This window comes from Rhincodon typus, chromosome 5 (assembly GCF_021869965.1).
Source record: "Rhincodon typus isolate 14 chromosome 5, sRhiTyp1.1, whole genome shotgun sequence".
NCBI lineage: Eukaryota > Metazoa > Chordata > Chondrichthyes > Orectolobiformes > Rhincodontidae > Rhincodon > Rhincodon typus.
The window spans coordinates 86,680,235-86,692,696 of record NC_063336.1 but is presented as its reverse complement, the minus strand read 5'-3'; the positions used below and the strand labels follow the sequence as shown (position 1 = coordinate 86,692,696).

General features: G+C 37.1%; 1 protein-coding gene across 1 annotated transcript in view; it reads left to right on the top strand.

Annotated features, from left to right (window-relative positions):
• Positions 1-12,462, top strand: part of LOC109917628 (signal-induced proliferation-associated 1-like protein 2) — a 401,246-nt gene that overhangs the window by 170,942 nt on the left and 217,842 nt on the right. Inside the window, exon 5 of the mRNA XM_048597090.1 lies at positions 4,179-4,367. Coding sequence (XP_048453047.1) covers positions 4,179-4,367 — 189 coding nt within the window. The remainder of the gene's footprint in view (positions 1-4,178; positions 4,368-12,462) is intronic.

Below are 12,462 nucleotides of genomic sequence, written 5' to 3'. Positions count from 1 at the left end.
AGAGGCCAGCTTTTCCTGTTAAATTTCTCTATGCTCTGCACCCCCAAACTCCCTATTTATATTGTCATCAAAGCGAAGGTTAATGTTCTGATTCTCCAAACAAATGCCTCCAAACAAACTTCCTTGAAAGCTTGGCGCCATTTTACAAATAAACCAGATAGGATTTGTTTTTTTCCCCAACTCTCATTGGATAATTTGCTAACTTGCTTTTGGTGTTTGACTGCAATCTCAGTTAGTCCACCTAAACCTGTATAAGAGCAGGAATGACACGCTGTGTGACTCTCTCTGTATCAAATGTATGATACTTCAGATTACCAGTTTAAAGAAATATTTGAATATACATTGGATTTTGTTCATGCTAAAGTGGGTGATTGAGCTACATTGACATTATGGTTTAAAACAAGAATTTGAGATTGGGTTATATTCTGTGAGTATACAGCTGTCATTTGCTTTGGTTAGTTTTTTTGAGGTGGCAGCAACTTCCACTAGTTAGATACAACAAAACATTGCAACCAATCCATAAACTTAAATGACATGACGTTAAATTATTTATTAAACATTGCCAGTATGGATAGTCAGTGATGCAACATCAACTGTGGAACAGGAGTGATAGTCATGTTCCAGAGCTTGGAACTGAGCTGAGTTCAGTCCAGTTTTACAAAAGGATGGTCATCACCTTTTCTGAATCTTCACAGTTGTATATGGTGATTGAGGAGTCAGACTAATCATATATATATACACACATCAAATTGATGTGCTTCAAGACGGAGATTTCCTTTAGGGTCAAAATATAGCAATTCCCCTTATGGCGTTGGGATCAAAACGCATAACAAAATTTTACCTACAAAAGTGTAGGTAGAGGAGCTTCTAAGATATTCTAGTCATTTCTTTGTCCTGATAATCCTGTAATTTCAGTGACGAGTGCAAAATCCAATTGAACAGGCAAAGAGAAAAAAGAAAATTTTCAAACCAAAATAGTGTGATGATGTGGGAGGGATGAGTATATAATGGAAGTTTCCTTTCAGAGTTTACCAGAAGGAGGCATAGATAATTGAGATTCTGCTGTGCACACAATTGGCAATTCCAGCACAAATTGCATTCAAAATTGTACCCATTTTGAAAAGTGTTTTTTTGTCCAAAATTTCTGCTCCAGCTCATTTACATACTGCAGAACACAATCTGCTTTAAACCACTTCAATTTGGCAACGTTTTAAATTTTTTTAAAGAGCATAGTTTACTGCAAAAACCAATACTTGGCATTTTTGAATGTTAAATTCATGAAATTTGATTTATAAGACATAGGAGCACAATTAGGCCATTCGGCCCATTGAGCCTTCTTCAACATTCGATTATGGCTGATAAGTTTCTCAAGCCCAATCTCCTGGTTTCTCCCTGTAACCCTTGATTCACTTATTAATCAAGAACCTATCTATCTCTGCCTTAAATCACCCAATGACTTGGTCTCCATGGCTTTCTGCAGCAGTGGGTCCTCAGAATCACCACCCTCTGGCTGAATGGGTTTATCACAAAAAAAGACTTTTAAATCCATGCCAATAAACCACTTGTAAGTAATCTGAAACTGAATTACTGAAAATGATTTTTTTTTAAAAGCCCATGGCAAGATTGGGATAATAATCTGCAGTAGACTTTTGGGAAAGAAACCTCTTAAAATGTATCCATTTGTGTCCCTGTGCCAAAACATTTTAGCATAATTAGTGGGAATTCCCAGTTGCAATTAACTTGCCATGTGGGCACAGCCAGTTTTGTGAACAGCGTTTACTTCTCGTGCAGTCTGTTCAAATCAATACAAATGATAATAGAAATTCTGTGCTGAACACAATTTTTATTCAAAATTCCACCATCTTGAGTGCTGTTTACTTAAATTATGATTGAACTGCAATGAAGGGTGCATTTAGGCAGAAATGCTACATCAAAGTTTTATTCTTAAAGATGTACTTCCTTATACATTGCACATTTGTATATTTAGCAATGGCAAATGATAGATTCTCAAGTGTTTGTTTTACATTTGGCAAGGCCAGCATTTTTGCTTATCTCTAATTATCGTAGAGAAGATTTAATGGTGAGTTGCCTTCCTGAATTGCTGCAGTCCCTGTGCTGTAGTAACATCCGCAGTGCTATTGGGAGGGAGTTGTAAGGCATTGACCGAATGATAATGAAGGAATGACAGTATATTTATTTATTAGGATGGCATTTGTTCTTATATGCAGTGGAGATTGTGGGTTTAGAAGATGCTGTGACGGAGCCTTACCAATTTTCAGCAGTGCGTCTTGTGGATGGTATACACTGCTGCCACTGAGCACCAGTAATGAAAGTAGTGAACATTTAAGGTGGAGGATGGGAAGCCAGTCAACTGAACCGCCAGTTTCTTGAATGTTATTGCAGCTGCATTCATTCAGCAAGTGCAGTATATTCCATCACATTTTTAAAAAGAGATCTCAGTTGCTCAGAGCCTGTATTTCGTACACATAATGAGAGAGATCTTTGATCTAACAAAATCTGTTACTTCCATTGCTGTTTGTATCATGAGACGTATTTCCTCATTATAGCCTGGCTTCAAAACCCGCTGCAATTAGTAAGATGAGGCCACTATTGAAAAATTGCTTATTTCCTGAATTCCACTATTTTGTTTGTTATTAAGTACACTTAAAGATAACTTTTCAAAACTCTAGTTTCACATAAAAACTAGACAATATTTATTTCTGATAGCTTCTTCAATCTTGTGTTGTCCATATAATGACCCCTCCTTTATATGACAATACAGATCACAAAGTAAGATCTGTAATTGTGGTTTCAAGTCTAATCAGAGTAATGGTGCAATGATTTTATCAATTAGTTTTTTAAATTACTTAGCATATGTTTTGTCCCTGATTATCCCTCACTACTTCTTACTGACCTTTTTATTATTTCAATATTTATGGAAGACTTTTGGATTCCCCTTTGGTTCCCCTATAGTCAGCCTGGTTTTCACTTATGTTATCAACCTAACATCTGTCATGTGCCTCCTTTTCTGTTTAATTTTATTCTCTACCCCTTTCGTGAATTAGGGGCTGTGCCTTTGGTTGTCGTGTCTACCTCTTGTGGGAATGTACCTCCTCTGAATCGGAGCACCTCCTCTTTAAAGGCAGTTACTGTTGCAGACTTGCCAAATCATGCATAACACTCTGAAAATCACCCTTTTCTGATTAAATATTTTTATGTTAGTTTGCTCCTTGTCTTTCTCCGGTAGTTTCTAAGTATTTTATGATATGGCAGTCATTTAGCGACATGATCACAAAATGCAGCTCCAGTGTTCGCACACATTTGCTAACAACACACAGCTGTATTTCACCAACATTTCTATTGGAACTTGCATTGTCACTAAATTATAAGACATTATAAGTTAATTTGCTCAACATCTCATACTCTAAGCAAAATCTTCCTCCAATATTGGAAATACCAAATCCATTGTCTTTGGCCCCTACTACAAACTGTTTCCTTGAAAACAGCACCAATCCCGTCTCTATTTGAGCTCTATCTTAAGTGTCATGTATAACCTCAAGCTGTGCTTTTAACTATGCTTCTGTGCCACGACTAAGACCACATACTTGCTCCTTTTTTTAATAAATAGGCATTGATGTTTTTTAACTGAAGGGGAACAGCATGAAAAGAAGAGCATAGCAGACAATAAAAAGAGAGGCAGGAGTCTGAGTATGCAGCTGAAAAAAGTCACAAGCAATAGAGAGGCACAGTTGAAAGAAACTCCAGGAACGAAAGAAACTCCAGGAACATAAGAAATAGCCTTTAAAACTGCCTTCACAGTCGAGAAAATCATGAGTGATCTTCTACTTCAGCTACACTTTCTGTGCTATTACTAGATTCGCTGAGCAGCCAAAGTTATTGATCTCAGACATGAATATACTGAACAACTGAGGATCTCCAACTCTCCGCAAAGCAAATTCTAAAGGTTTTCAACCCTTTGTATGAAGACATTTATCCTGATCCGTCTTAAATAGCTGACCCCTTATTTTGTCTCTCTAGGCTGAAGACACATCTTCCCAGCATTTAACTTGTCAAGCTATTGTAGAATTTTGTATGTATATTGTGTATTGATTGTTTAGTCACAAAAGGATGTAGTTCCCAACGTGAAATATTGTTTTTTCTTTCCCTTCTGTTTTTAGCTTTCCACTCTCAGAGGTGCTGTGCTAGAAGATGCTGTGCCATCCACAGCTCGACACGGCACAGCTCGAGGTTTGCCTATGAAGGAGGTGCTGGAGTATGTGATTCCTGAGGTGAATATCCAGTGCCTTAGGGTAGCTTCAAATTCTCCCAAAGTAATGGAACAATTGCTGAAACTCGATGAACAAGGGGTAAGTTTTCACGCCGAATCCATATAAAGTGAATCTGATTGGCTCAAGTCTTATTTTTACTTAAATAAAGAACAATCCCTATTGAATTATTGCTGGAACAATGAGCAGATTGCACATCTATGAATGAGCAAGCGACAAGCAGATGGGGATACCAACTTGAGCAAATAGTTAGCAATAACATATGTTGATAAAGACTGAAATAAGCTTTTGTAAATGTTTACAACTATAATCATTTCCAGTAATTCACAACTTAAGGCTCAGAACAAGCTCAGAAACTTTAAAATTTACTGAGAAAAGTTAATAGGCCTGTAAAAATGCTTAATTTCCCCTCTCTAAGTTTATCTAAATTGGCTTTTCCTTGGTTCAGTACACTAATCTCTCAATGTTTCTTCCATATATCACAGTAAATGAAATGTTGCTCGTGGAAATTTTGCCTTTGTTTAATTGTTATTTTTTCTACATTATTATACATGATTCGAGCAAATATGTTGGTTTAATTGTGTAAATTTAAAAGAGAACTCAAAAGCATCCAGCAGAAATAAGTTATCAGAAAAGCAAGAAGTTGTGTCAAATTGTATGATTTTTGAAATTTGGAAGGATTTTGTTGGGGGAAATGTTTAAATAACAATTACCTCTTGTTTGTATTAATGTTTTTAATGTAATGAAGTGTCCCATGGCCCTCATAAAACAATTGTGGATACCAGGCAGGTTTAAGTATTGGAAACAGTGGTCACCAATTTCTCTTTATCTGAATGAATGCAACATTTAGAACGAGGTGAATGAATTGACAGTACAAATAAAAATAAATAGGTGTGATATGACGGCCATTGTACATATGTGGTCACTAGGTGACCAAGACTGGCACCTGAATATTCAAGGGTTTTTGACATTTTTGAAGGCCAGGAGGAAAAGGTAGTGTGTACCGCTATTAGTAAAGGATGAAATCAGCTCTATAATGAGAAAAGATCTTGACTCAGAAGATTGAGATTGGATGAAGATGTGAAATAACAAGGAAATCACTGGTGGGAGTATGTAGGCTCCTAATAGGACCTACACAGTAGGCCTGCTCATAAATGCTGGCCTTTCTAGTGATACTTGCATGCACGAAGGAATATACACAGCTTCTGATGTATCATGTTTTCTGGATTGCCCCTTCCGCTTCTTTTGTGGTCCATCACAAAGTCTGTTTGGTAAGACCAGAGTCAATTTTCTCCTAAACTGGTTACAACAGTTTAATGCATAAACATTTAGTGATCCTTGGGTGCCTGTAGTGTCCAGTAGCTTCAGAGGAAGTAAAAAAAGAGTGTGATCAATCCATAACTTGGAAAACCTGCATATTGAGTTCATTAAATTAATAAAAGTGGAGTATAGTCTATTGAAATAGGAAAAAAAAAGTCTACTTCTACTTTCTGTTAATATGTTTAAAACTGGTTAATGCCAAAGCAGTTGTGAATAGGTCTACTTATTTATCTTGAGTTTCCCTGAGGAAACTGTTAACATTCCTCATAAAGTGATCTCCGGGGAATAGACTCTCTTTCTAGGGACCACTGGTGCAACCTCAAAAGCCACTCCCACAAATGAATGAAAAATATTAAACGGTGAAGGTAAAATCACCATAGTTATAACAGACTATAGAGCTGCTTTCTAATTATATAGAGATGACTGGTGGTGGTTTAACCTGAGGGTCACCATGCCTCAGGCAAGGGGAGAGGTTGAGAAGGAGAGTCTTTCATGGTAACCTCAGCTGGTGCAAGAATTGAACCCATGCTATTGGCATCATGCCACAACGCAAATCTGCCCTATAGCCAACGAGCTAATCTGAGCTCGTCTCTTTTTTTTTGTCACTTGACAAGAGGTAAGAAAGCAGATTATGTAAATTGTTCAAAAATTACACATTGTTTCAGAAAAGGTTAACCTAAAATGATAAAATGAAGAGCTATTGCCTTGTGGATCGAATTAGTGTTACCATAACAACAGCATTATATGCCAGCAATGACTGATTAACCTGTCTTCTCTTTTGATTAAGGTATTGGGTAAAGGAAGTAAAGGGTGTGATACATTCTGATGACAATTAGATAGTCAGAACAGACTCAATTTTATCATTAAACTTTCGCATTGGAGTAAACGACTACTATAGCATTTCATGCCTGAAATATGCTCAAAAGGCAGTCCATTGTTCAACAGAGCATAATGAAAAGCTGAACTGTTCAAAGTCTAATAAATAATTCACAGCTGTCTACGCATTATAAGTATCGAGATTTATCAGCCTTGCATAATCTTATCCTGTTCATCTGTTGAATTGCTGTATTCATACTGTTTCAATTCAACCCGATGTATAGCTGACATGAATAGTTCACCAAACAGCAGTTCATCACGTTTATCCGGTAAATAGGAAATTGGTCAGAAAAATTGTAACGTTGTTGATTCATTTTAGCACACGGAAAATTTTGTTGGTATTTAAGTCAGAATTTGCATTCAACTTAATTTGTGGAGTTTTTATAAGATTTTGTTTCTTTTAAACAATGGAAAAATATTGTTAATTTTAATTTATTTTACTTAGCCATGTAATACATTGCAAAATACTTAGAGCAGGGTTAGTACAGTCCAGTACATCTAAATAGTTGCGGGATCAGGATGCTATAATAGAGTTCATTACACTTCATTGGTTACTGTATCGTGTAAACATTGTTTGAAACCAGTCAGATTAATGTTGAAATTAGAAAGCTCTACTAACTGAGGACCACTCTTTAGCATTTGACTTTCTTTAGAATGTATGTTCAAATTTGCTTTGATTCAGTTCTTTGACTTTGCATGGCTGAGCTGTTTGGTATTTCAAGTGCCAGTGCTCTGGCATCAGCTGTTGATGATTCCACATTGGTGGCTACCACCGGCTCAGTGCTCTCTCATTAAAATCAGACTATCTCTCAACTGCTGCATAAACTCTTGGGCCCAGCTGCAATCGGTGGGAAAATGACCTACTCATCATTAATTTGCTGGGAAGTTCATAGTTGTCCATTCCTGAATGGTGAACACAGGCCAAGGCAATAAACAAAAATAATAGAGAACTGTAGGTGCTGGAAATCAGAAACAAAAACAGAAATTTGTGGAAAAACCCAGCAGGTCTGGCAACATCTGTAGAGAGAAAGTAGAATTAATGTTTAGGGATGTTAATTCTGCTTTCTCTCTACAAATGCTGCCAAACCTGTTTATTCCCACAAATTTCTGTTTTTGTTTCCAAGGAGGTAAACTTCCATTTCAAAAACCTTCTTTCAGCTTTTTTAAAGCAAGCAAATTGGCCTCATCAATAAAATGACTTATTGTAAAATTGAGGCACCAACAAAAGCCAAAGATTTTTTTTTGAATCTCTTGTCCTTGTCACCGTAACTTGACAAATGGCATGCTGCTGTTTCCTCTTGTACAATGAACAGAATGATTGCTACCTATGGTAGCAAGTTATTTAATTCACGAAGCGAATGAAGTCGACACTACATGGTTCCCCTTCAAAATTTCAAGACAACTAGGAATGGAAAGTAAACATAGAGTGGCTGAAATGCCCACATCCCAGGAAGAAAGTATGTTTTTTTAACAATTTGCTCTGTCTAATTTTATGGTACAATCAGTTGGTTTAGAGTCCTACCAGAGAGGGAAGTCTTGAGTATGTGTGTTTCAGTGGTTCCTTATTTTTCCAGATGTTGTTGAGATTGGAACAGGTAAGGTTTAAAACAAAATGAATCCGAATAATGGTTGAATTGATGCCAAACTTGGAATAAAATACCAATTAGTTGTAACAGAAGGGAAATAATGAGAGATGCTAGAGTTTTAGTTTCTGTGGAAAAGAATGACTGAGCTTTTGAGTCTTAATATCAGTGCGGTGAGGATAAAAAGAAGAGAGTGAATGATGAATTTATAACCAACAAGAAAGGAGACATCAAAACATCATGTGAATATTTGCCATTGAGTAGAGTCACTTACTGACAACAAAATTTCTTCTATTCAATCAAGAAGTGAAAGAACATTCATTAATGGGTTGGGGCAATACAAAGAGCTAAGAAGTTTTGAAAGGCAGATGGGTGTCACTAAACACGGGATTGTTCTTCTTGGCCTTAGCTTTGCACTGCGTGAGATATGTGCATTGCATTTGAGACCAGAGAAAATAGCAAGGCAAAAAATATAACTGCCCCAATAAAATGGGTGAGAGTCAAGAAATATAGCCCTCTCAGAAGAATCTTAAGATCGTAAGATTCTAAGAAATAGGTATAGCAGTAGGCTATTTGGGCCTTCTCCATCATTCAGTAAGATCATGGCTGATCTACTGTGGCCATAACTCCACTTGCTTCTCTGTCTCTCATACCCCTTGATTGCCTTGTCAATCAAAAATTGTGCCTGACCTAGTGTTGAGTATATTCAATGACAGGAGTGAAGAAAAAACCAACAACTAATAAACCTCAGAAGAAAAAATAAATGGGAGAAATGTTATTTTTAAACAATGGTGCACAAGGGAAACAGCCTTCCATCATTCACCCTGTCACATCCTCTGAGAATTTTGTATGTTTCAACAAGATCTCCTTTCATTCTTCTAAACTCCAATGAGTAAAGGTCAAATCTGCTTAACCTTTCCTTCTACAATAACCTCTTCAGTCCAGGAATCAGTGTAATGTGCTGCCTCATAATAAATTCATATGCAGTTATATCCTCCTTTAATTAAAAGAGGCCAGAAATGTCTGCAGTGTACCAGATATGCTGCCACTACAGCTCTGCAGAAACGTGGCAATGCTTAACTAGTTTTATATTCTACTCCCCCTTGCAATAAGGGCCAAATTCTCTTTGCCTTCCCAATTGTTTGCTCTACCTACTTGTTGACATCTTCTGATTCATGTAACGGGGCACCCAGGTCCCTCTGTATCACAAACAACTGCAGAGAATGCTGGAGAAAGTCAACAGGTCTGGCAGCATCTGTGAAGAGAGAAACAGAGTTAACATTTTGAGTCCAGTATGACTTCTTCAGAACTGTAGTTCTGCAATCTCTCGCCATTAAAATAATATTCTTCCTGAAAAAGTGGACGTACTCACACTTTCCCATGCTCTCTGCCAAAATTTTGCCCACTCTCCTAAGCTATCTACATCAAGGTACACTATCCGTAATCTCTTCTCCATTTTCTTTCCTAACTGCTTTTGGGTCATCAGCAAATTTAGCCACACTCGGTGTGTTTATTTACATTATTAGTATAGATTCTAACTAGTTCAGGCCCAAACATTGCACCGTGGCACTCCAGTAGTTACAATTTACCAACTTGAAAATGTCCCATTTACCACGATTCTCTGTTTGCAGTTTAGCTTACCACTCTCTGGCTTTGTTCAAATTTTGCCCCAATGCCATGAGTTCTTACATTGTACAGTTATCTTTTGTGCAGGTACCTTTATCGAATGCCTTTTGGAAATCCAAATACACAACAGTTATTTAAATTTGTTCTCTCATGGGATGTAGGTGTCACTGACTGTGCCATATTTAATTCTGATTCCAGCTGTCTTTGAGCAAGTACTGGTTAGCCACATCCTTGAACCACTGCAGTCCATCTAGCATAGGTACACTCTCAGTGGGGAGTTCTAGAATTTTAAACCAATGACAATAATATAGTTCCAAGTAGACATACTGTGTAGCTTGGAGGAGAATTTTCAAGTGGTGGTGCTCCCATGCATCTCCTACACTTGTACATCTACTGATTCTCCGTCATCCACCCTGCTTGTCAATTCCTCAAATAACTCCAACAAACTTGTAATACATAATTTTCCCTTCACAAAACCATGTTAACTGTCTAGTTATAGTCTGACTTTGTAAATGAACTATTACAACTTCCTTGAAAATGGATTCTAGCATTTTCCAAATGACAGATATTAGGATAACTGGCCTGTAGTTTTCTAGTTTTTGTCTCCCATTTTCCTTGAATAGAGATATTAGATTTGTTGTTTTCTAATCTGCTGGGACTTTTCCAGAATCCAAGGAATTTGGAAGACTACAACCAATACATCCACTGCCAGCCACTTATGTTAATGTCTAAGAATGGGGGCCTCAGGTCCAGGAGACTTGTCAGCCTTTTGTCTCATTAGTTTTCCCAGTATCTTTTTGCTAATGATAGTGATTGTTTTATGTTCTTGCCTCCCTTTTCCCTTTTGATTTTTGACTACTCTGGGAATGCTTTTTATGTCTTCTACAGTGAAGGTTAATGCTTTCACCATTTCTTTGTTTCTGGCAATTATTTGCTATTTTAGCCTAATTTTTCTTCTTATATTTAAAATCTTACAGTCTGTTTTCATTTTATAGCTCATCTTCCCTCATACTGTATTTTCTTCCTCTTTCATATTTTTGGTCACCTGTATTAAAGCTTAAGATGACAGGCTTAGACTCATGTTTTAATTCCTCAAATTATATGTGGATTTCTACCATGTTACAATTACTGTTTCCAGAAATTCCTTACTATGAGATCATTAATCTTATTTGATTACACGATCTAAGGTCTAAATCAACCTACTCCAAGAAATTGTCATGAATTCTCTCCATAAACTCGCCTTCTAGGCTACCTTTGCCAATTTGATTACACCAAATTATATGAGGGTTAAAATTGCCTTGAATCATCACAATATCTTTCTCACTCACACATAATTTCATTGTGTATACTATTAGGGGTCTAGTAATTTATTTTCTTTGCTATTTCTCATTTCCACCCAAACTGATTTTGCCTCTTGCTTCTCTGAATCAATGCCATCTCTCACGTCTATACTAAACTTGTCCTTTAATAACAGAGCTACACTACCACCTCCTACCTTCCCTACAGCCTTCCAACATGTCAAATATCTCTTGATAGTCAGGTCTCTGCCTTGGTCACCTGCAAACATGTCTTTGTAATGGCGATTGCATCACGCATCTTTATTTCTATTTGTGCTATAAATTAATCAGATTTATTGTGTATGGAGCATGTCTTCAGATTCAAAGCCTTTAATTCTGTCTCTTCACCATTCCTAAACACCCTGACTTGATCTGCTGGTGAATTGTATGTTTATGTGTTCTGTGTTCTGTCTTCTCATCTTGCAATTGTACTTTCATAACTTATTATGATACCCTGATGTATTCCCAAATCCTTTATCTTTAATTTATTGAACCTGACCTCATGTGGTCCGCACACATGTTTAGCTTAAAGATCTCTCTACAGTTATGATTTGCTTGGATACTGCCCCATCACAGTTGAGGTAAGGACCATCTCAACATAATAGTTCCATATTTTCCCAGCACGAATGCCAGAGTCCCATAAATCTAAATCCAATTCTTCCACACTAATCTTTGAACTATGGATTTAACTCTGAATCTTATTTAGTGTATGCCAGTTTGCTTGTGGCTCAGGTAGTGTTCCAGAGATTATCCATGTCTTTCTCCATATTAATTTACTCTTGGCTCTTCATAATCCTTAAGCAGCACCCCATTCCTCGTCTTCTCTATGTCATTTGTAGAAACGACATGACACCAGGTTACACCCCAACAGGTTTATCTGAAAAGACAAACTTTCAGAGCCTCAGTCCTCCTTCAGATGTTAGCGAAAGAGGTAGTATCAGACACAGAATTTAGGGGTAAAAGATCAAAGGTTCTCTCCATTGATGAGAATGTGCTAAACAAAGCAAAGATACTGTTTATTTTTAATCAGTAGAAGGTTTTAATTGATTAATATGTATATGTAAATCCCCGAATTCCTTTCAGTCATGGTCGGCAAGAACTAAAGGTTTTATCAGTGCAAAGAAGAGGAGACATTTTAAGTCAGACAATGCATATGAGATGTGAGATGTCGTTTAGCATCTGCTTGTGTTTTAGTTTGGAGTCAGATGGGTTTTTATTTCGACAGTAGGAATTTATAAAATGCAATATTGACTGACTATCCATAAATTGTGTGCTACTTGAACAATATAAAATGTATCCGCAAACATAAATTGATCCCAGACAATCACGTGTGTGTGTGTAGGGGGGTGTAGGTGTGTGTGTAGAGGGGTGTAGGTGTATGTGCAGTGGGGGGTGTGTGTGTGTGTAGGGGTGTGTGTGTGTGTAGGGGTGTGT